This window comes from Trachinotus anak, unplaced genomic scaffold, assembly GCF_046630095.1.
Source record: "Trachinotus anak isolate AG129_WGS33_773 ecotype Australia unplaced genomic scaffold, CSIRO_AGI_Tana_v1 ptg000004l, whole genome shotgun sequence".
In the NCBI taxonomy this organism is placed as follows: Eukaryota; Metazoa; Chordata; class Actinopteri; order Carangiformes; family Carangidae; genus Trachinotus; species Trachinotus anak.
In genome coordinates this window covers 511,493-536,250 of record NW_027273855.1, presented here as the reverse complement: position 1 = coordinate 536,250, position 24,758 = coordinate 511,493, and the positions used below count along the sequence as shown (strand labels likewise).

At 43.8% G+C, this 24,758-nt stretch overlaps 1 protein-coding gene across 1 annotated transcript in view; it reads right to left on the bottom strand.

Moving 5' to 3' along the window:
• Nucleotides 1–6,418: 6,418 nt before the first annotated feature.
• Nucleotides 6,419–24,758, bottom strand: part of LOC139619978 (ski oncogene-like) — a 73,134-nt gene continuing 54,794 nt past the window's right edge. Inside the window, exons 2-7 of the mRNA XM_071475067.1 lie at nt 14,642–14,758; nt 13,433–13,548; nt 12,560–12,858; nt 12,116–12,462; nt 9,789–10,019; nt 6,419–8,281 (exon numbers count right to left, since the gene is read on the bottom strand). Of these exons, the coding sequence (XP_071331168.1) occupies nt 8,093–8,281; nt 9,789–10,019; nt 12,116–12,462; nt 12,560–12,858; nt 13,433–13,548; nt 14,642–14,758 (1,299 nt within the window). The 3' untranslated portion in view covers nt 6,419–8,092. The remainder of the gene's footprint in view (nt 8,282–9,788; nt 10,020–12,115; nt 12,463–12,559; nt 12,859–13,432; nt 13,549–14,641; nt 14,759–24,758) is intronic.

Here is a 24,758-nt window from a genome sequence, read left to right as displayed (position 1 = left end):
AAGTTCAGTATTCAGAACCATGAACCTGAACCAGCTCATTTTAATCTGTGTGAACTGAACTTGGAGCTGGTGCCCCTGAAGTGTAAACTTGTACGACACTGGATAAAGATGCAGTTTTATAACAGGATATTAATATATTTACTGATATTTACTGATTTTTACTGATATTTAATGATATGATAAATAAGGAAAATCATCACAGAAATGATTTATAAATAAAATAATCTCTGTAGCACAGTAAAAAAATGGCAATGTATTTCATCATGTTGTTAGAGAAATTATTATTGAATTGTTATGGTTATTGTATTACTATTATTGTTATAATTATTATTATTATTATTATTATTATTATATTGCTCTAAATTAATTCTGCTCACTGGTTTTCAGCATGATCCACGATGGTCTGATGAATCCAGAGATATTAAAGATATTAAAAAACCGACAGTGGTCAAATTAATAGTATCTCTTGATATTATCAATATTAATATATTGTTTTTTCACTCACCCTCTCACTAAGAATGAGCCTATGAAAACTGACAATCATTAGGATATGCACAATAACAGTAAAGCAATAAAGCAAAGTGTATTATACAGAAACTCCAATTGCTGTTATTTTCATTCAACTTTAGAGAAAATATTTAAGCCATTTGTGTTATTGTTGTGTTGGATTACATTAGACTGTGGTGTGTTACATTATGCTGTGTGTGCGTTATTTTGTCCAACAATTTACACATAACAAACATGCATCTTTCCCACTTCAAAATGTGCTCAGAAGAAGCGCAAGCATGTCTGAAAATGCCTGTCCCACCATCCATAAAAAAATACAGAAATGTACTAAATGAATTAAACATGACTTGGTAATTGACTGTACATTATAAAACAGCAGGAGACACGGAGGCAGAGTTAGACTGAGAGAGCTGCAGAGAGACTCCAGAGACTAATGAGCTAACTGCAGGGCGTTCTTCCTCATGTGACTGCTGTAATTGGGTCAGTCAATAGCCCTGTGTGGTGCTGCTGCTGCTTTAGAGGAGCTGAGAGCCGTCTGACAGGCCAGCCCACACCACGCTCGCGATATGGGCCCAGCAGCAGCCAGAGAGCCTCCTCCACTCACTGTACCGGTGGAGCCACATTCAGACGCAGGGGCGCAAGTTTAAAGGGCCCATATTCTACTCTTCTTCTGTGTTTTATTTGAAGTGTTGATCTCTATCAGAAGATATATTTGTGGTTTTAAGAACCGAAAACCATTTTACATCTCCTCTCTCAGGCTTCTCTCTGGAGCTCTAGTAACAACAGGTCAGTCAGCCAATCAGAAGAGAGAAACCAAATCCTGCAAGGCTTGATTGGCTTTGTTGTGACATCACAAAGTCACAGAAGTCCTGACGGCTGGTTTTAAGGCTCAGTGTCTGAATACAGGCTGTGTGCATTTCTCTGTGGACTGAGGCTTTGATACTTTCACAGTATTAATATAGAACCTAGACCTGCTTTATAATCACAAACACATGGACATCTACCTTTAGACTGTGTGAAGCTTTAAGGCTGGTGTGAGAGGACATATTTATATGAAGGAAATTATTTCCATAATAAAACTGCACTTGAGTTTTGCTCTTGGTAAGTTTTTCTGAATCTTCTAAGCAGTAGTGCAGCCAGAAATCATATTGAGTCTGGGCACAGTGAAAATCAGGCGTGTCTACCTCCACCACCCACACATACTGAAGTTTAATTGGCAGCTTTTATTGTCATGTTACTTGGTAAATTACTGATACAGGCACCAGCACAAACTGAAAATAAAATTATAACACTTGATGGCACCAGTCTGGCCACACGTGCATAACCACACATAGCAGTCAGAGGCAAGTGCAGCAGCATCAACATGAAACCATATGTACAGATACACAGCAGTGAAACAGCCTGGCACAGTGGCCCAGTAAACATTTACAGTCCAGTCAGCTGGGTTTGAGGGAAAGTCTGTGTCACTGCTGATGCTCTGGTGTCAGGTTTTATCAGACTGACAGTTGAGAAGAGTGATGTCAGTACAGTTTGACCAGGCCTGAGAAAGACGTCTGAATTTTAACCTCTTGTCTTAACCTGCAAAGCTCCCGACATTCGCATCAGCCTCCGATGGACTTTGTGTTTGGTGCTGATCAGCAAACATTAACATGCTAAAGTGGCTGCACAATTCACTGAGGTATAATCCCAATCACAATATGGCCAAGTGCAATATCCAAATCCAAAATTTGACAAAGGCAAAATGTGTCAAATGTGTATTGTCAGCACCACAACGGTGCTACAGAGACAAGCCCCAAAAAAATCACATCATCATTTTTTATTTTTTTCAGTGAAAGTAAAAAGTAAAAACGATCATATTGTTAAGCCCTGCATTGCTAACATGCTAACTAAGATGGAGGAACATGGCAGACATCACCTGCTAAACATCAGCATGTTAACGTCTTCATTGTGAATATATTAGCATTTAGCTGTAGCCATGTCTTTAGGTAGCCTGTGACTGAAACAGTAGCTTCTCACGGAAATGTTTCTGTGGTTTTAGTCAATGCTGTGATTTTTCAGTTTCTAGCATCCTCTTCTTTTTTTAATTTATAGTTAAGACACTCATAATGGCAGAGTGAGGCAGCTTCTCTGGTCTTTACTTCAGTATGGAATAAATTTAAGGCGGTGTTTGAAGGTCTTTAATCTGTGTATCAGAGAGCTGCAGGTACACTGTGAACCTAACCCTGGATCCTGCACTGCATCCTGAGGAGGCCACAGCTAACCTGTGCTGTGTACACACACACTAATGAATGTTTACATCAAATGCTGTCAGGATGAGTGGGCGTTAACTTGAGAACTAGCGTACATTCCTTTCTAGTTAAGTGTTTGCTGCTCATCTTTTCCATGTCACTGTTTTCACAGTGATTGTGGAGGTTTGTGCAGCAGCTGCTCTGAACCATATCTGTATATAAACCGGATGAGAGGGTGAAAGCAAAGAATGTGTAGTGTTGTTGTGGTTCGCTGAAAAGAGGCGTCTGCACTGACACGGTTCTGCTCTGATTTAACCGGAAAGGAATTGCATGAATTTAATTTGTTTGTCATCTTTAATATTCCAACATCACGTTTAATGTATTTTTTATTTGGTTTGTCTTTAGCTCAGCGTGTTCATGTTTCCTCTTTTTTTTGTTGTTTCTCTGAATTAATTATTCAGAGAATTCAGAAAACCAGAAATTGCATTTGTTCAAATCTCGTAATCAGAACACAAATGAAACACACACCAGCCGACAGGTTTGGTTGTTCATGGTAATAAATGCTGAGCTGAGCTGTTGGGCTTGAATCAGGTTTTTCCTTCAGCGTTCTTGACTACATACATTCTCTTCTTCATGAAAACCCAGATCATCTACACTGTTTGTCTGCCTGAGGACTCTTCTGTGCCTGATGACTGCTTCTTACATCTTACAACTGAACAGTTGATGAAAACCCTGGGTTATCATCAGGGTTATTCACAGACTGTACATAAAGATGGATGTAGCCACAGGTTTCTGAAGAGCAGTTTTGAAGCTCACAGAGAGCTGCTCTGCTGCCGCCATCTTGGCAGTGCCTGACTCCACCTAAAATGGGCATTATATTATATTTCTCTGCCCCATAAACAGTCAGGAAAAAGGTAAAGTGCATCCATATGGAGGGCAACTAAGTACATTTAAACACAGTTTTGTAGTAAATGTTTCATTTTCTGTTGCTTTACACTCTGCTCTTACATTTCAGGGGGAAATATTTCGGAGTGTGACCCCTTGACATGAAGTAATGTCTGATCACAGGCTGCAAGCTGTGTGTGCTATCACTTTACTATTCAGCCTTAATAATCAGTATATAAACATGCAATATCTGTGTCCACTGGAGAAGTTAGATCTGCTTCTAACTACATTATATTCAGGATTTCACAAAGATGACGCAAAGACTTATTATTATTATTAATATTAAACATCAGAGGAGATAATGTGGACATGATCCCCTTTTGGGCAACAAATATTTCAGCTGCTGTTTTACTGAACCGCATTCATCAGTGAAAAAGCTCCGTCTGCAGTTATTTGCAGGATAATTAGGGTTTAGATTGTTTCCCCAACAGGCAGCAATAAGAGAAACTGGGTCAGTCAATCTGGACAAACAACTTTATTTCTGGTAATGCATCTATACACTGTACATTCAGTCACTGTAGTATATAAGCATAGCTATTTTCAAACATAATCTCATAAAGTCCTTTACTTTACAATATAGTCCGTGTCGTGAGAGAAGGGGAAGGGTGTCGCTGGAGGAGAGATGAGGAAAAAGGCGTGAAAAGATGAGGGGAAACAAGGAGATAGATGAATAAGCCAAGCGTTTTTTTTTCATACTGTATATGTGGTATTAATAAATGGGAAAGCTTACATTTACCTCTTACATAAAAATATTTCTAGAATTGTAAGGTTTATATAGTATTAGCAGCAGCACAGGGCTAAAAAGATACATGAGGATTAGGGCGGAAACAATCTGCAAGTGGCGTGGTGTGTGTGTGTGTGTGTGTGTGTGTGTGTGTGTGTGTGTGTGTGTGTGTGTGTGTGTGTGTGTGTGAGAGAGAGACCCATACTGCAGGTCTGTTATCTGATACTGAACATACTGTTAAAAATATATATGAACTGGTGAAAAACATCATTCAATATAAAGACTCTACAGTAAAAAAAAGCAAAGAAATGGATTAACATGTTTATGTAGGGAATATTCTCTTACGCACTGCATCATTAACTGTTTTTGAAACATTTCAGTTAAAACACAAATTCAAAAAAAAACAAAACAAAAAAAACAAAAACAACACAAGCTATTGTAAGAAAAGATTTCTTTTTGAAAAAGGAAACACCATGTACATATATTATACAATATTGTAAATGAAAAAAATATTTACATTTTGAAAATTCTTATTCAAATCTTCACACTGGCTAGTATTTGTCTATTAATATGGACTGTTATTGCTGCTTTACTGTCCATTATTTAGCAAAATGATTCTCCTTTAGAAAACGAGACGTTGTTAAACTGCTTTTTCTTTTTCGTGCGGGAGTGTGAAGGAGCCAGTGTCGTTGTTGTCTCCCTTCTTTTGTAGAAAACCACGAGTAAAGTAAACTACACAGAGGCTATCAACTCTTTTGAGTGTAAAAACAACTACAAAATGTACCAATTTTTTAGGTCTGCCAAAGTCACAGACGCAGCGTCGCTGTCTGAGGACGTCAGCGACGGCGGATAAGAAACGGGCTTTCAACATAATGCCCTCTTTATCATCCTCGGCACGTCCGCCTCGGGACGAGTCAGCAAAAGTGGGAATAAACAGTTTAGTCTTTATGTACAACCCAAAGTAACAATTCACCGAAGCGAGTGGGTTTTCAAGATCTTCTATAAAAATGGTTTGAACATGCATATCATTGATTCCGAATGAAGGAAAAAAGCACTCATTCAGAAAAAAGCCTGAAGCATCGAGCATCTGTTCAATTGTTCTCTGCATTGAAAAAGAAAAAGTCTGTAAACTGGTTGGTTTTTAGGAACACTGATTAAAAACAGCTGCTGAGCGAAGGACGCTCATTTTACTTTGAAACCTGCACACAGGAAGTCGATGAGAGGCCACGCCCCAACAGCTTCGTCATCAGTTTTCCTTCTCTGGAAACCTTTCGCCCATGTCCAGGCACTTGAGGTTGTCCAGCATTGCATTTCATTTTTTTTTCTCTTTTTTGTTGTTGTTGTCTTTTGCTTTTTGCAAGTGTGAAGTTTTCTTTTTTCTTAAGAACAAAACACAGTTTGTTGCTTTTTTTTTAGTTACTTCTTCCTCTTCTAAATAAGACAAATTGCTTCATGTTGCATAACACAATAAAACCCTTACATGTACAGTATCAATGCCCAATAACTGACTATATGTGTGGCAAACCTTCTCAAATTTCATGCATAAAGAAAATATGAGTTTTCTATTGAAAAAAAGTGAACATAACAGACAAGCAATAAAGTATCTCCACGTTTAAAAACAACATTACAACACCAAAGAAAAATTAGCATTAACACAATGTACATTCTGATTGCATTGTACCCGCTGTGCGGCGGCAGAGTCGCACTCGCCACCTTCTGAATAAAATCAGGTTTTAATCCTCCGACATTTTGTTCAGATGCCTGTAAAAAAAATTCACCGTGATGATGTGCAGTGTGTCGTTAGCGCAGTTTGACCCGGGTGTCATTATATTACAACAATAGGGAGAATGTGTTGCCAGAACCTTTGTAACAATCCCAGACTGCATCAGCAAGCAACAGGTGGAGCCTTTTTTCTTTCCATTTATTTACAATACTTTGCCTTAAGAAAACACAGCGACAGTATTTATTGGAGATGCATATAATCAATAAAATGCTTACTGGATTTATATGGTAGCAGTCGTGTATAGGGTGATGTTTTCAAAGTAAGATTGACGACAATAGTGGGAGTACAATGCAGTATAACAGTATTTTGTTATGACAAAGTGCGATTCATTATTGTAAAGTAAAAAAAAAAACAAAAAAAAAAACAAAAAAAACATATATTTATATTTACATACCTTAATTTAATTAAAATGAACATTTTGTGGTTCTTGCCAGGGGTGTCCCATCCAGTCCACTGTTTTCATAGATCAGTGGTTCTCAAAGTGGGTCCGGGGACCCCCAGAGGTCCATGAGGGGGCTCCTGAGGGTCCCCCGGAAAAAGGGGAGTAATTTATTTTTACTATATTTCCATCCACAGTGACAGGATGTTTGATTCTTATGGTCGTGGGTCTAAACATTTTCTGTGATAAAACAGTTCTGAGTCAGTTTGCGGGCGGTGATGTGAAGAGGTTTGAGAACCACTGTCATGGTGATGGTGTTGGAGTCAGCTGGAGTAAAAACATGCAGCCTTTCATCAGGCAGACAAGAAAACAAGGCCACGCACATCTGGAGGATTTTATCTTTTATCTAGAAGATAAAACATCCAGGTTCTGACCCAAATGCTTAAAACACATATGGAAGTATAGGTGTGTGTGTGTGTGGGAGCAGCACTGAGATGGAAACTGCTGGATGTCATTATCAATCATCCAACACAAGTGCTCACTAATAAGGTTCAGCATGTTTTTATGTCCAGCGTCCAATCCAAAGAGAGAAGAGTGAGAAAGATGTCGACCCCGATGCAAGCCCCGCCCCCTCCCCCGCCGCCCAGAGAATTGCGTGATTTTTATAAAACAAACACAACGAGGAAAGGACGGGTGGCTCAGAGCCCCTCCCCTCAGTGGACTGCGATGGCGTCCTGTAAAACCGACAAAACCACGGTGGCACTGTGGAAAGTTCATCTGCTTGTTTTGCTCATCTTCTCATTTATTTGTATCTTTTATATTTTCCAACTCCAGGAGCACAGAGAAACAAAGAATCTGTCTTTTTTTTCATCGTTTTTCTTTTTTGTTTTTTTACATATCGCTATGTAGTCTCTTAAATAGCTTATAATGTCTCAAAACCCTCCGCGTCCTCATCGTCGTGGCGAGGGACGGCGGTGGAGACGTTTTCGGGAACTGTGGGCTAAGTGTGAGCCCCGCCCGTCCTGGCTGCACCGCTACAACACCTCTCGACAGCTGTGTAACTCTAATATAACACGATCATCTTTCAGCATTTATTATCACACATGTCTGTCCAAAAGTCTCACTTCATTTTCTTGTCAGAGAAAATACGGCACAACCACACTTTGCGCTATTCGTCTGTTTTTCTTTCGTTCTCGTGACGGCGTTTGAAGCTGTGCGAGTCTGGAAGGTGCGAGTCAGTGCGTGATTCAGAAACACGTGCTTCCTTGTTTTGCTGTTTCCAGTCATTCTCCAAGGAAACTATTCACTTGACTTTTCATGGGCCTCGTTTCTTCTCTCTGTCTCTGGGCAGAAGGTGAGAGTCTTTTCTTTTTATGTTCTGCAGGGCGAGCGTGACGGACAGTGGTGCGACGTGGCCGGCCCAGGACTCCTGGGTGGTTCTGGGTTCTGGTCTGAGTTGGGCAGGTGATGTTGGGGGATCATGGCGACAGGGTTTGAATTATTGGGAGGCGAGTTTGGCTGCTGGATTAGTTCTCAGCCAGCGTGTCCTTGGGCGTTCCATCCTTGTCACTGTTGGGTTTGGGCCAGAGCTGCTGCTGCAGCTCCTTCACCACCCTCTCCAGGTGCTCCCTGGCCTCCCGCTCCTGCAGCAGATCGGCTCGGAGCTGCTCACGGTCGGCCTCGGCGTGCTGCAGCTTCATCTGGAGGTCCTCGATCTGGAAAACACAAGGCAGGAAACAGCTGAAATCACAGCAGAACAGATCTGACTCCAGAGTGATCCAACCACCTTACAGAGACTCTCATTCATATACCTGAGTACAGTCCTATCAGACCTTTTCTTGACCCCGGGGGCTCAGGTCTCTGACCTCAGGCCATGTTCATACACATTAATTTAACTGTAATTTTGAGGAAGAAGCAAACTAACGTCTCATTAGCCAGATTTCATTGATGGTAAAACTCCAACCATCAACTCTGCAGAACTACAACTGTCCTGAAATAGACTATAAATAAAGATGGGCGGAGCCTCTGTGACATCATACAAAGGTTTCTAAAGCTCAGAGTGAGCCGCTCTGCCGTCGCCATCTTGGCAGAGCCTGACTCCGCCCACTAACTCCCAGCTTATCAAAAAAACAGGCAAAGAGGTGGAGCTGAGACTTCAGTACATGTCAAGCATTCACTCACCCACCTGTCAGTCAAAGAGGCCACGCCCTCAATTGTCCATTACTTTACTCCTTAATAAAATGTGAACAGGTGAGTTGTATAAATTCAGTTGTACAGTCGTCATGAAGGAGGAAATGATCTCCAGAGACCAGAACAGTTTCTGTACCAGGCTGTAAACATGTTTCTTTCTGCTGTAAAGTTGGACATTAACATGGGAGTCTGTGGGGACTGACTCAGAGTGTCTCTACCAAACTGAGTTCTTCTCTGTCTCTGCACTGTTAAAGCTTCTTGGTCTTGTTTCCAAATCAAAGGGCTTAAAGAGTATTAAACATGTGAAACAGTTGTCAGACGTTTCTGTGAAATTAATTTGCCAAAAAATGTTCAAATTCTCTCTCTGGATTTCAACAAATACAATAAAACCCAGTGTCGGTTTGTGAAGAATTAGAATGCAAATGTGTGATCAGAATAAAATCCCCCAACTATTGTCTTAGTCCAGACAGAGGCTGAAAACTGCAAGTTTAAGAACAAAAATTTAGTATCTGCAGAGAAATTCTGGATATTTCCAGTGATTTTTGGGGCACAACGATAGTGCAAGAGTCTGAAAACGTTCTTGTCCTGAGCCTCAGAAACATCAGCGTCTCAGACATGTCGCCTTCGTGACAGCCTTCCAAGGACGACTGCAGCCTCTGCAGGGAGGCACACAGATGCAGTTGGAGAGCATAACCTCGCTCTTGTTTTGTCTAATCTGCATTTCCCATGGTGCCTGGGGGAAGTCAACGTCTCTTCCTGTTTCCTTTTGTTGGAGGACTTATCGTACGTCTGTGCACTTGGCGTTACACCCATTTATTTTTGACTGGGGAAGAGGAAATGTGTTTTTTTTCTTGCCTTCTCCTCTGCTGACCTTGAGAGTATGTGAGAAAGTGAAACACTGCAATTACTCTGAGGGTGTTGTCTAGACGTTTTGCCACCACGTTTGCACACATTGTTTGTGTCTGCCTACATTCTTGGCCTTGTTTGGCTTCATTTAGACAAATGTTCCACGTTTCTCACGCGCTCACTCACCTGTGCTGAGTATTTTGCGCGAAGACGCCCGGCCTCGCAGCCCTTGTCGCAGACCCTCAGCTGCCGGGCTTGCTCCAGCTCCCGCTTCAGACGGATCCGCGACTCGTTGGCTTCCTTCATCTTCTTCTCGCTCTCTGCTCGCAGACGCTCGATTTCCTTCCTCAGGTTTCGCTTCGCCTCGGTCGCCTCCCGAAGCTTCTCCTTCTTGGCCACTCGCAAGAACTCCAACTCCTGGGAAGAGGGGATTGTAGAAGTTAGCACCGAGGATGGGAACCTATCTATCTGGGGTTTAAATGATAATGATTCATACTTAATTATTAATTATCAATTAATTATGGACAGACAAGCTGAAAACATAAAGCATCTATTCTTGACTGTCGCCGGCCTGAAGGCTTCATGTTTTCTTGTCCGTTCGTCCCATTCTCGTGAACACAACATCTCAGTAACACCTTGAGGGAATTTCTTCAAATTTGGCACAGGTGTCCACTTTAACTGAAGGATGAACTGATTAAAATTTGGTGGTCAAAGGTTAAAGGACAAGGTCATGGTGATCTTTTTGGCCATAACTCATACACTAATTATGAAACAATTTAACTCAAATGTCTATAAGGATAAAATGAAGTTCTGCAAAAACACCTCTGGCCATTATTCAATACTGTAACTCAGGACTCAGACTGTGACTCTACTTCCTGTTACTTGGCTGGTCGGTGCAGGAAATAACCACATGGAGGTGATTCTAGTTTTTAATATAACATGAATGTATCATTGAGAAGATTGTTCAAGAAGTGTCCCGTGGCGCTGATGCAACCACTGTGAACACCAGTGGACACATCTGTCACTCGTCTGTTTCACTTTGTCTCTGAGCTGTTGACACCAGAGAGAAGAGCAGGGTCCGTGTCAGTGTTTACACTGAGCCGAGTCAGGGGTTAGGGCAACGTGTGGGCTGACAGAAGTTAGGTTTCCTTCCTCTGAATCACTGAGAGAGTGTGAGTGTGGGTGCATGTGTGTGTGTGTGTGTGTGTGTGTGTGTGTGTGTGCGTGTGTGCGTGTGTGTGTTGTGGTGACACACCCATAGTCTTCTCATGGGAACCCAGCAGTTGGGACAAACATGTCTGTCATCAAGCTTTGTTAGTTTCCACAAAAAGAGTGAAAAGAAACAATCCCCATCACACCCTTTACGCTGCAGAGGCTTTACATAAGAACTCGGTGAATACCACCAGAGTTAGTTCAACTCAGCACAGCAGGCTGTTTTAAAGTGAGACCACAGTTCATGCAGCTGGGAGGTGGGCTGCTTGCTTCTCCACAGCTCCTCTCAGCCCTGATGGAAAGTGAAAGTGGAGTGCTGTCGAGCTGGAATCACTTTTCTGTGCTCAGGATGCGTTTTTGTGTTCCGCACCCACACACACTCCTTCGTCTGCACTTTCTTGTTCTCAGTCCAAGACCAAAAATAAAAATGGAAGTCTGGCCTTTCCCTTTGCAGCAACATCCGCTGTCATTGTTATCACTTGCCAACTCATGCTAAGCTTTGCGGACAGTAATAATGACTCTGAATCCACTTCTGCTTTTCTATGCCTGTTCTCAAGTAATTTCTTCTGTGCACCATCTCTGAAAAGTTTCTGTCTAGTCAGATTTCAAAAAAAAAAAAAAAAAAAAAAAGGTTGGGGGAAACTAAAGGATTGTATGAGTTTTCCTGGGCTGGGAAACCCAGTTCTCACACATGATGGTGCAGTCACTATAATAAAATCTTATACTATGTCAATGTGGGAAACATTTATAAGACACTGTTTGTTTTTGTAAATAGTTATTGTCTAAATAGACAATCACAGTTTCTACACAGAATTACACTGACACGTTTGATTTACTTGTTGGCCTCAGGTTGGCCACACGTACAGCAGCTCCTGTATGTGGTATGATAATTGAAAATACGTTCTAATTCCTTATAAATTGTCGAGTCTTAATATTTCTAAATTTTCCCATTGCTACATAGCTAATATTAGCATTAGTAGCTGTTTACTCAGGAGTCTAGAGGAAAAGTTGTGAGTTCAGCATCAAACTTCTTCCTTTACTCAACAACATCTGTTTCCAGAGGTGGGAACCAACCTTTTGCTTCTACTTCTACCATTTCTTTTCTTGTACTGACGTTAGCATGCTAACCAGATAGCACTTGCCAAGAATGGTCAGTAAACAGCTGTTAATGCTAATGTTGGCTATGTAACGATAACAAAACTTACAAAAAGCTGCTTTAAACAAGGGCTGAAGTTAATCATGATGATTCCAAGACAAGTCACAAACTGAAGCCGGTTTATGGAGCTGACACTGTGGCCTACCTGTTGGAGGTTGCGTTTGGCCTGCAGGGCTGATCCCAGCTTCTCCTCCTGCTTCACCCTCATCTTTACAATCTCATGCAGAAACTTCTCCTTTGACTCTTTGGAGTCGAGTCCGTTGTCCAGTGCCTGCCTCAGGCTCTCCAGCTCCGACTCCAGCCCCAGTTCTGGAAGGGTGACGGGAGCTGCGACAGGTGTGATGGGTGCGATGGGCGCAGCTGAAGGGGGAGTGCCCTCAGCTGACGTGACAGTGCAGATGGGCCCTTGGGCACATGGCGAGCTCAAGTCCTTGGCTGAGCTGCTGGACGAGGTGAAAGATGGTGACGACAGGGAGGACAGGGACGAGGTGACTGTTGGGAGAGACGACAGACTCAGTTGATTCAAGACTTCATTTAGCTACAAGAGATCTTTACGTATCTAGCTACTGGTATTGAGTTCTTTACTTACGTTCGTCACGGCTCTCCACTTCAATCTCCACCTCAGAGTCTTTGTCTTCCTGAGGCGGTGGTGGCTTGCTGGCAGTGAAGGACGGAGGGCAGGGGGCCTCTGAAGCCGGTGGCTGGAGCTCCCCAGTGGCTCTTCTCTTGCGAGGCCTGGAGTTGGCTCCTTCACCCGGGGGTTCACCTCCACTTGGGTGGGAGGTGCTGGGTACTGACGGGGACATGGGACCCACCTTCCCCAGGGGTAGTGGAGTGAGGGCAACATTGGGGGCCACACCGTTCTCCAGACTCTTGTAGTTGTAGAAGCTGAGAGGAAACCAGACAGTTTAGTTTCTCGTCTCGTGGCGTTTACATGCAATAAACCAAATCAAGATTATTTCATTTACAACAGCTGAATTCATGTAAGTAAACACAGCCGGGACCATATTGTATGGTCCGATCTGGACAGTCTGTGCCAACCAGGGTAGAGAAACATTCAGATAAAGTGCCTGCAGCTCTTTCCTCCCACTTTATGAGAAACTGGGCCAGATCAAGTGCGATATGGTGCAGCCTGCACTGGCAGCGCCATGGCAAGTGTGTGCCCACATTATGAGTGTGTCAAATGTGTGTGAATGGTGGAGTGTGGGAGGCTGTGGTACAGTCAGACTTGACCTCTGTGACACCAGCCCACCCAGACAAGTGAGAGAGTGTGGTGGGAGCTCATCAGATCCAGCTGAACTAAACAGCCGTCGTCAGTCACAGTGAAAGCTTCTCTTTGGGTCCAGATATGTCACTGTTTGTGATTAATTCTTATTTAAAGTCAGTTAGGTGCTGTTTGGTGAGAGTATCTTCCATTCTGGACCTGGTGGTGCCCTGCTGTGCTGTGCTGTGCTGGGCTCACCTGTCTCTCAGCAGGGCCAGAGGGTGACTGGAGGGCTCCTTATCACTGGCAGAGATGTGAGGGGACCAGGGCCTGAAAGCTGATGGCCTCTGCCTGGGCTGAATGCAGTTAAACCCCTGGAAGGAAAAGACAGAGATAATACTTTAAATCACAAATAATAAAGAAATGACATCTTGTAATAATACACACAGAAAGCTCAATAACAGGTGGGGCTAGAAGTTGAAAATTTTTGGATTCTGGATTTTGGATATTAATACTGTGAAAGTATCAAAGCCTCAGTCCACAGAGAAATGCACACAAGCCTGAGAGAGGAGATGTAAAACTACACTGAGATGGGTTTTGGTTCTTAAAACCACAAATATATCTTCTGATGGAGATCAACACTTCAGATAAAACACTGGAGAAGTTAAACTATGGAACCTTTAAAAACAGAAGCAAAATTTCTCAAATCTCAAATGTCGACTAAATACAAACACTTGTGTGTGAGAACTCACTAAAATTTGAGAACATCTGATTTAGATCAGGGAACCATCTGATCACAGAATAACTGAACAGGATGATGAATTTAAGGTCAAAACCAGAAAGTAGGGACACAGTGTAAGGTTCGTCTTACCCATGATGCCATTGTTCTCATAATAATAATTATTATTTGTCATTTATCTTCTTCTATTATGAATTTCTCTGCGTTAAGCTGTTGAATTTCAGGAACCTTGAAGGTGTTCTCTCTGATTCTGGGCGACTGAGATGATCTCTTAGAATCACTGCAGATGTTTGGTGTGACAGCCGTCTTTGACCTTTCACCTCACAATGATGGAGTATCCACCAGTAGAATCATTTAAGGCTTTAATTTATTACAACTACTGACTCCGCAGCACCACACTGGAGAGGGGACAGCGTGAAGATGAACCTCCATGGCAGACTTTTTTCTTTCTTTTAGGAAATATTGATCTTCACAGGGGACATCCATCATTATATTGTGGTTATATTCTGTTTCACTGCTCTCTCACACTTCGCTCCATCTCAGTAAGCGAATCCTTCGGGTTCATGGCGTCTACAGTTACTTCCTCCGTTAGCACGGCTTGCCAAAGTCTAAATTTAAGCACTGCCCTCATCTGAAAACTTCTGTATAATATTACATGACATCTCATCTCAGGCACCACGCGTCATTTTCATTACAGACATCTCCTTCCTGAGCGTAGCAACACTGACCTTATTGGAGGCGGACAGGGACTGAAGCCAGTCGTGCTGCTTCTCTTTGTCGGCCAGCGGGGACTGCGATGGGAAGTCCTCATGTTTGGACTTCTTGATTGGGGTGGGATCAGAGGGCTGGAAGAAAAGAAGGAGATTTGTTTTAAGTTTTAAAAATGCAAATTATACAAGTGAGATCTGGATTTCATTCAGGGAAAATCTGTACTTTGTCAAAGCGGTTTTAAAGTGTAAAAACGCCCAGGGTGATTGTTTTTCCCACAAGATGTGAACGCACCACAGGTTGCCCACTTGGCAGCCGGCTGAGGGCGGTCACACTAACATGTCAATGAACTGAAAATGCACCCAATAGTGTCGGACAGACCAATAACTGTGTGTGTGTGTGTGTGTGTGTGTACAGATGCCTGATAGGGGAGTGCCAGCAGAGGTGTCTGATAGCTGAAGTGTGAGTGTGTTTAAATTTAGGTGTGGTGTTGACTCTGTGTGAAGTTGTGTGTCTTTCTGCGGCTCAGTAAGTTGCTCCAGGGTTACTATGTTGTGCACATACAAACACATGCACCCACCCACACACACACACACACACACACAATCATGTTTGCTCATGGGCAGCCAAGAGAGGAGGCAAGAGGTGACTGGGGCAGTGTCTGTCTGTGTGTGTTTTGTGTGTGTGTGTGTGTGTCCGTCTGTCACACACAGATACACCCACACATACAGACAAGTAGGGGTTTGTTTCTCTTTCCCCCATTAGGCTGGCTCTGTGGCCATGACCTCAGCCTCTCCAAGCTGTGGCTGTCACTAGCTGCCACACACATACACACACATACACACACACACACACACACATATACACACACACACTAAGAGCAATTGTAATGTATTTCTAATTGAAGTGTGTGTGCAGCTTTCCAAGAAAGACACTTTTGCTTTTCTGAGCGTTTTCCAGATTTTACTCTTCTTCTGCGTTTTACTTGAGGTGTTGATATCTAGCTCCAGCCTCTGTTTAGCTCTGTGTGTAGAGGTCCTGTGTTGGAGACGAGGTCACACACATGCAACCCAGATCTGGGCCGGATCTGTCAAACCAACAGTATTTCTACAGGGACTATATTCATTCACTCTCTCTCTCTCTCGCTCTCATGTTCTCTCTCTGAGGATCTCCCTCAGGAATCTACAGTGAACACACACACACACACCCCTGCATGGTGTGCATGGTGTCAACAGGTGGTCATTTGTGATGGTGTTAGGTACGCTCCCTCTCTCCACCACCCTGGCAGAGTGTCATGCTCTGCCTCGTGTGTGGTGTGTGTGTGTGTGTGTGTGTGTAATCAGAGCAGCGTGGCTAGACGAACAAATATGACTGAGGCCGGCTGACGTGACAGCTGCCCACCCTCCACCTGCCGACTTCATGTGCAGCTCGGTGTCTTTCCCTCCCGACGTCACAGCGTCTGAAAGCTTCGCGACCGAAGAGAAAACTATTTCTTTAGGCTTGTATCAGGATCAGAGCTTTGCTTACTTTGAAGACGTCCTTCAAGCGTAGAAATGATGTTTATGAAATTCATTTTGTTTCATTTTCAAGATCTCAAATGATAGAGATTAGAGGTTAAGGATCAGCCCTCGTTTGAAGCTATTTTTCTACAAATAACCACATCAGAGGAGGTTATTTGTGAAAAGACACAGGCTCCACTGATCAAAGTGAAACCTGGTGTCTTGTTTTTTGTCATCTGTGTCTAGTTCTCTGCACAGAGTCAGAATATATCTGAGTAATGAGCTGTTTTATCTCAAACACAGGTTTTCTAAAGACATGTGTCTCCATTACCAACAGCTGAGGTGTTGGATCAGCTCACACAGTTCATTCTTCTCTTATTGTGACACAGTTTGGACATTTTCTGGGCTGAAGGTCAATAAAACGTCTAGCGTGCAACAGAAAGAGGTTGTGAAGGGTCGTGTTGCATCAGCTGATGCATATGCCAACATGACAGAGTCAAGACACAGTCACGATAGAGTGCTGCTGTTCAGGGGTCGTCTGATATTTGTGTGATGAAAACGCAAATTTAGAAGTTGATGTGAAGAAACAGGACAAGTTCAAATATTCATGTTGCATCAAATATTGGTGAATAAATATTCATGGTGAGGAGTCGATCACCAGAGTCACCAGGGTTCACCCTCTGGAGATCCACACGGCAGCTGTTGGAACATTTTAGTTTGGACCAAAGTGATGGAGCAAGAGAGCGAGCAGGCGAGCGAGCGAGCGTGATTGGTTCAAGAAATCACAGCATCATGGCAAAAGCATGACCACTGTTTCATCATGGGCTTCACGGTGTGCAGGATCCACTGCACTGTAACAACAGCACATGTGAAACCAGCCAAAAGGAAGCAACTCCTTTATTCTTTTATTATTATTATTATCATTGTTTCTTCAACTAGAAATTAGTTTCATGGAAGCAGAACATGTGCACAACTGTTCAACATTCTTATTTGTGCATTTTTAAATCTCTTTCTTTGTAATTGTTGTATGCAGTAGAGAGACAGAGGAGTCCTGACTGTGGTCGGTTGGTCTGTGTGTTATCTAGAGATGAAGAGATATGTCCTACATAACAGGGCAGCAATGCAGGGCTGGAGGCAAGAGGCTAGTCTCTGCAGTTCAGCCTGGAGAGCGGCTGATTATTCACACACACACACACACAGCGCTGCCTCTGGGCAGAGTCTCTGTGCCACGTGCCAGTCCTCGTCTCGTGGATTACCAGTTGCCAATGCCGCGGCTCTCCATCGGGGCGAGATCTGGCCCCGGTAATCTTGGACGGAGAGGAGCGTCGGGGGTCAGCAAAATTGGCAGCTGAGCTCTGTGGGCTCAGCGGTGGGGGCTTGAGGGAGGGAGAAATCTACATGTCTCGATTGCTGAACAGTGGGACTGTGAGACATGAGGCAAACAGACAGCAGGGGCGGGACTTCCTGTCCTGTGGTCCTGGTTTCAGAGGATCCAGTGCAAAAACAGGGACTGGTGTAATGTAATGTAATTCACCTAAAATGATCCCATTACAGCGCATGATATCTTCCTATGTGGCATTAAACATCATCAAACAGGGTCTGTGGCTGAAGGGGGGTGACATTCACACACACACACACACACACACACACACACACACACACACACACACACACACACACACACACACACACATACTTGTACTTCTATCTTTGTGAGGACACTCATTGACATAATGCATTCCCTAACCTTAACCGAAACCTAATTCTAACCAGAACTCTAAAACCAAGTCTTAACCCTCAACATGTGATTTGAAGGTGTCTCAAAAAGTGAGGACCGGCCAAAATGTCCTCACTCTGTTAGTAAAATACTGTTTTTGGTCCTTACTATGTAGCAAGTACAAGTACACACACACACACACAGACTGAGGCCCTTCTGATGGAAACTGGATGGTGACTCTGACTTACAGCAGACCTGCTGCAAGTGACACAGCCGGGGTAACTTCAAAGACACACAAAAATATGTGTGTGCGTGTGTGTGTGTGTGTATGTGTGTGTGTGTGTGTGCAAACATCCGTGCACTTTGCAGCCCACCCTCTTCATGATCCGAGGTGGATTACACAGCATAGACAGGATGTCACACTTCTAAGATAAGGCTTTCTGATTAGCTGAGGCGTGTCAGACGAGCTCAGACTGCGGCATCTATGTTCTCAGCTCTCAGCTGTGCGTGTGTGTGTGTAAATGGCTGTGAGAACGTATGTGTGGCAGAGACAGGATGGGTGGGGTGAGAACAGTCTTCTCGGTTGAAGACTGTCTGTGCCTTTTGAAACCCTCACCGTTTCAGCAAACTTCCTCTGTCTGCAGGTCGCTGCTGTCCAACACATCAGCTTCAACATGTCACAGTAAAACCACCTCTGCTGCCCTGAACCAGTCTGAACACCCCTCTGCCTCTGCTGCTCTGATCCCTCTGCAGTGGACTTTTACAAAGGACAGAAGCTTAATTTCTAAATGCCCCCCCCAACCCCCCGCCCCTCCAATGTCTTCAATGCTAAGGTCAAATCAATGTGTGTTAAGACAATGAAGCTGCAGTTCAAGAAATGTTTCCACTGAGGAGGAATCTGTGGATACATAACTGGTAGAAAGACGACTGAGGAAGTGAAACCTGTGATTAAAACTGACTTTGTTACACTCTCACTATATTGACTTTTATGTAGTTTCATTACATTTTCCCTCCTTGTGTTGCTGACATTCAGAAATGCTCTTAAATACCGCGGCCGGTCTGAGGATGATTGATGCTCTGGCTCCTTTGTGCTGTTGTACGTTTTTGAACGGATCTGAGAGGTTGTTTCTGTTCGTGAGTAAACCTGAGGAAGCAAAAGGCCACGAATGAGTCAGCGAGGAGAGAGTTCATGTGAAGGTTTTCTCCCAACAAGCACCCTCTGATACCACCCAGAGCTGTGTCTCCTGAAGTAGCGCCCCTACAGCAGCCTTGGTTGTCATGGTTACAATAATAATACACACGCAGAATGTAATGAGTGTCGTACCTACCTGTGTTGCCATGGTTGCTATAATAACGGTCATGGCTTGGTTAGGTTTAGGAAAAGATGGTGATTTGGGTTAAAATAAGTTCTTCCTCAACATTAGATGATCCTTGTTGTCATGGTTACAATAATAACAACGAACAGTCATGGATAATAGAAACAACATAAACTGCTCCTGTCACATCTCCTGGGTCATATTCATCCATCCACCCCAACCTCCTCCTGACGTGGACTTTGTCGCTCTATAAACTACGTCACCGCACTTTTCCCTTTGCTCCTGTCATCATTACTACGACCACTAGATGTCGCCTAGCAACAAAACCTCACTATGGGTCATAATATGGGTTTTTTACTGGAGGACAGTGTCTTTCCTCCAGCTGATCAAACTCCACCCAACGAAAGAAGGAAGAAGAAAACAGCAGATTATCAAAGATTATCCGAGTAAACAGAGAAGAATCTTCTGTAGCATAAATAAAGTGATTTCTAATTAAGTCCAATTTCATTGGACTTAGACGCAGTCAAGAATGCAACAAATATGGAGGAAGGCTTGTTCTCGTTGGAGAGGGCCTGTGGGGGAGCTCGTGGTTTCCTCCAGGCTCCAGGCTGAGGTGAAACTGGCCCTGGGAAGGTTCAAGCGTGAGAACAGTGCAGACGTCTCAGGGTGCTGAAAACAGGAGTGTCGCCCAAAAGAAGAAGAAGAAGAAGCCACTAAATCCTATCGGCTTTGACTCGAGCCGCTGTCGTGACAGACAGCCTTTCATTAGGTAACACTGAATCTGCTTCTTGATACAATCTGTCAGCTTCATCTCCTTGTTATTTTTTCTGCCACTCCCTCCCTCCCTCCCCCTGCTGTCTGCCCCCAAACCCTCCGCCCGACTCTGTTCGTCTATCTGTTTGAGAGCGTTTCCTGTGTCATAGATTACCGGATGTCCTCTACAAACAAGCAAGATTCCAGTCGCAGAGAAAGAAAGCAAGCAACTCCAAGAAGCATCGTGGGTAAACAAAGTGTCTGCAGCCCAGAAATCTCATGGAACAAGATGTCTGTCGTAACCCAGAGCAGGGCGAGACGCCAGGAAGAGAACGGCGCTCTGCATGTTCAGTTTGGTGTAAATGTGAAACACAGGAAACTGTTGTTTCACTGAAACACTCATGTTTAGAACTGATTTATTCCTAAAGTGTAACTGAAGTACATGAGCAGTGATCATCTGATAACAACATCCTCTCTCAAGGGCTGCTTCTTCTGGAGCTTTTAACTGCATCTCATGGAGGAAGACTGTGAGATGTAGCTGAAAGCTCTGGAGAGTGTAAAGACTTCTTTAGTTAAAGCTGCTTTAGAAATCAAATAAAAGATGGAATAAAGTTCAAAACTTTTCTCAGTGTGAATCTTGTCACTGTTCCTGTTTCCTTTAGTATCAAATCATTTCTGCTTTGACTGCACAATGTGACAGAGCGGAGGCTGCATGGCTGTCGGAGACCAGCAGCACTGTAGTGGTATGGTGCTAAACAGGTTGCCTCACCCTCCCACCCCCCCGCCCCCCAGACTAGGCTGAGATGAAAGGGCAAACAACCTGTTTTCTTTGCTGTTTCTTTGCTCAGGAGGGCGAGCGGAGCCGCACCCTGCTTGTGACCTGACTTTAGCCTCTCTGCATGTCTTGCGGAGGGGCCCGTAGTGGTGGAAAGGGAGGGGCCCCTTCCTGGAGGCAAAGCGAGAGCTGAGCTCACCTCATACAGAACACCCACAAAAAAAAAAAACCCACATATGTTGGGAAACAAACAGGTGTCAGACAACATGTCATTCCACTGCATATGCAAAAAAAAAAAAACAGCTCCGACCGAGGAGGCTCAGGTTCAAGCTGCACTTCAGTTTCCCCCTGAGGTCACAGCAGCTACTGCTGTGAGCAGTGTCTGGATTTACCACCTGTCTATGCTAATTCCTCAGTCACAATGACACTTACTCCTCTGTGTGTGTGCGTGTATGTGTGTGTGTGTGTGTGTGTGTGAATGTCTTTCTATTGTTGTGAGGACAAATTTAGGTTGTGAGGATATTTTGGTTCAGTCAAGGTTTTTTGAGGGTTAAGATTTGGTTTTAGGGCTAGAATTCAGTTTAGGACTGTGAATAAAGATGGGCGGAGTCTCTGTGACATCACCCACAGGTTTCTGAAGCTCAGAATGAGCTGCTGTACCGTCGCCATCTTGGCAGAGCCTGACTCCGCCCCCTAACTCCCAGCTAATCCAAAAGTGGTCACAAAGGTGGGGCATGTATGGAGCTCAGACTTCATACACTCACCCACCTGTCACTCAAAGAGACCACGCCCTCAATTCTCCATAACTTTAGTCCTTAATAAAATGTAAACAGGTGAGTTCTATAAATTCAGCCGTAGAGTCGTCATGAAGGAGGAAATGATCTCCAGAGACCAGAGCAGTTTCTGTACCAGGCTGTAAACATGTTTCTTTCTGCTGTAAAGTTGGACATTTGAACATGGGAGTCTATGGGGACTGACTCACTGCTGGAGCCAGACTCTAGTGGTCTTTAGAGGAACTGCAGCTTTCAGCTCTTCAGCCTCCAAGGTTGATGCTTGGTTGAGGTTAAGTAGCTGGGGAATGAATTATATCAATGACAGCTAATGTAAGATAACAATGCATGTGTGTGTGTGTGTGTGCTTCACACAGATGGACATATAGGATAAAAATACACCGAGCACCGTGGCTGCTCACTGGAGTGAGATTCCTCGACTGTGCGTTTGTGGGTTACACACACACAGCTCCAATTCTGGCAACTAGTTCATCCCACCATCGTCTCCTTGGCTGAGAAGTCACAGAGAACAATGGACCCTCTGTCTTCAGTCAAGTAAATAGCAAAAAAAAAAAAAAAACACTTTACATAGTTACAGTCAAACTATTGCAGCACTGCACTGCGAAAGATCAAATTAATGTTATTATTCAAGAGGCTGAGTCTTGCTGAGGCAGAGTTCTGACTTCAAGATAAACTGGTTTGCTGACTGCACTTATCTAATATTCACTTTGATTTAGTGATGAGAAATTTCTCCCACGATCAGCACATAAGTCACTGTATTTATTCACTTTGGTTTGGAATTATAAAGAGCAAGTATTAACTTGTTGAGAACAGTGTTGAGACTCGGAGGCAAAGACACCTGCCGGGCAAAATGTGTGTGTGTGTGTGTGTGTGTGTGTGTGCAGACAAATGGCAGATGTTCAGACTATCAGGTAGCTGTACACAGAGAGGAGGCCCCAGCAGTACCTGCCTGTACCACCTCCCCGCACATAAACCCATCATTTATCCCATTAGCAGAGAAGCTTCTCCTGCATTCCCCTGCTACTTGAAAGAAAAACAAAAAGACACTGTTTCCACAGCCCTGGTAAAAAAAAAACAAAAAAAAAACAGCTTGTATTGATACTGCTGCTCCGTCTAAACATGCCAGCTCCCCTGTCACCTCCCAGTGTTTTCCTGGAGGGACAGTTCTGCTGCAGTGGAACTGACTTCTCAGCTCCTTATTTCAACATTTACATTGGAGGATTTTTTTTTCCCCGAAAGTTTTATGGCATCAAGGTCTGCTGCTGTTCCTGAGGTCTGCACTTCCAGGAAGAGTCCGGAGAGGCTGGTAGACAAAACCTCCCGGAGCTGCTGTCACCAGAGAGGCTGAAGGTCAAAGACATGGAACAACTGCCAGGAAACAGAACCTTTCAATCTGTGATGATGTGTCTTTGATTAAGTCAAAGGTTGTAAAAATATCTTTGCCATGGAACTTTACATGAATGAAGTGTGTCTTCAGCTGGAATATGTGGCAGCATCTGAGCCCGCGTAAAGTCAAATAACCTGAACTTTCTCTTTAATGTGTCTTTCTGACACTGACCAGATGTTTTCATAGCAGCAGGTGTGAACATCTGTCCCTGAACACTGCTGTCACAAGATGTCTGTGTCTGAAAGAGCACAGCAGTGTGGATGAACACAAAATCAGGATTCAGGGACAGTTAATCACATGAGCATTTGCTACAAGCATAGCATCCACCATCACAAGTCCTCAGCAGGGAGCTATGCTATGCTTCTCAATGCTACGATAGGTAACTGTTGTCACACCTGAGAGGACAAGAGGCTAAATTAGTCCCCGAAGGAAAGGAGGGCACATTCCCAACACACAAGTGAAAACAGAGGGATGGATAAGGAGGTGAAGGAGGGAAGAAAGAAGAACAGAAAGAAGAGAAGAATAAACAGTTTGTGGCAGGAGATCAAGTCTGAGCACAGAGCAACAGTCAGACACACAAACAGAGGATTTCTCTGATAAAACTGCTGCTGATCCAAAAGGAAGTGGAGACAGGCAGCCTTGTTTGAGCCCCACCATCACCCGACGCCTCCCACACACCTCCGTCCGCCACAGACTCGTCCCAATGTGGAAATCACCAAAACTGTCGTTTCACGTGACAGCGGCGACATGCACAAAAAACTGAGAGCAAGTAAGAATAATGAGAGGGAAGACAATGAAGGAGTCCTCTCGTACCACAGGCCTCCACACTGCAGAACAGTTCTGAATGCACACACACACACACACACACACACAAAGAGAAGGAAAGGGAAGAGATTGGGAGGTTTGGGAAGGGAGCAGGGTCTCCATTTCCTCTCGCCAAATTTGCTTTGGCAACTCTTTCCGTGGGAATGGTGAGAGAGGAGCTCTGCTCAGCCGGAGAGAGCCAGGGATCGGCCCACCGAGGAGACGGAAAGCTCGGAAACGTAAAATGGAGAATGAGGGGGGGCGGGGGGGTAAGTAAATACAGCTGGACTTTTCCATAGCTTTTCCCTTTTCATCCCTTTCTTGGCTTTTGCTGTTTTTCGATGGATCAAATGCAACTAACATTAATAAGAAGCTACACTGAAAAACTGGACGAGCTCCATGAAGTGTTGTTATAAACTGACCCTCCACACATTTGGTCTGTATGCAGCATCTCTAGATCTGACCATGTTCAGTAGAAGAGTGATGATATATCAACATTATATTATATATGCAAATTTTACACTTTTTTTTATAGAGATCTATCTGCGCTTCTCTTCTGATTGGCTGACTGTTTTCTCAGTGATCCAATAAAAATACAGCAGATTTCAGGTAAACACTCAGGGAAACCAAATCCTGCAAGGGTGGATGGTGGGTCCAGGTGGGCGGGGCTTGGGGCATGGCTGAGGGCGGCGACTGCTTTGTTGTGACATCACAAAGTTCCAGAAGTCCTGACGGTTGGTTTTAAGGCTCAGTTTCTGAATACAGGCTGTGTGCATTTCTCTGTGGACTGAGGCTTTGACACTTTCACAGTATTAATATAGAACCTAGACCTGCTTTATAATCACAAACACATGGACATCTACCTTTACACTGTGTGGAGCTTTAACTGTTCCTCAACATAGAACAAACGTATGAGCGGCTGATATCAAGTAATGATACTGACAAGTCAAACATTTCACACAAATTTCAACTGTTTCTTGCCCAATGGCCTCTGAGCTGCGCGTTCATTTAATTCTTACAGCACTTAACAGTTTGCTTTTATCAAGTCTTCTATAAATATGTGACCAATCATGATATTGATCAGTTTGAAGGTGT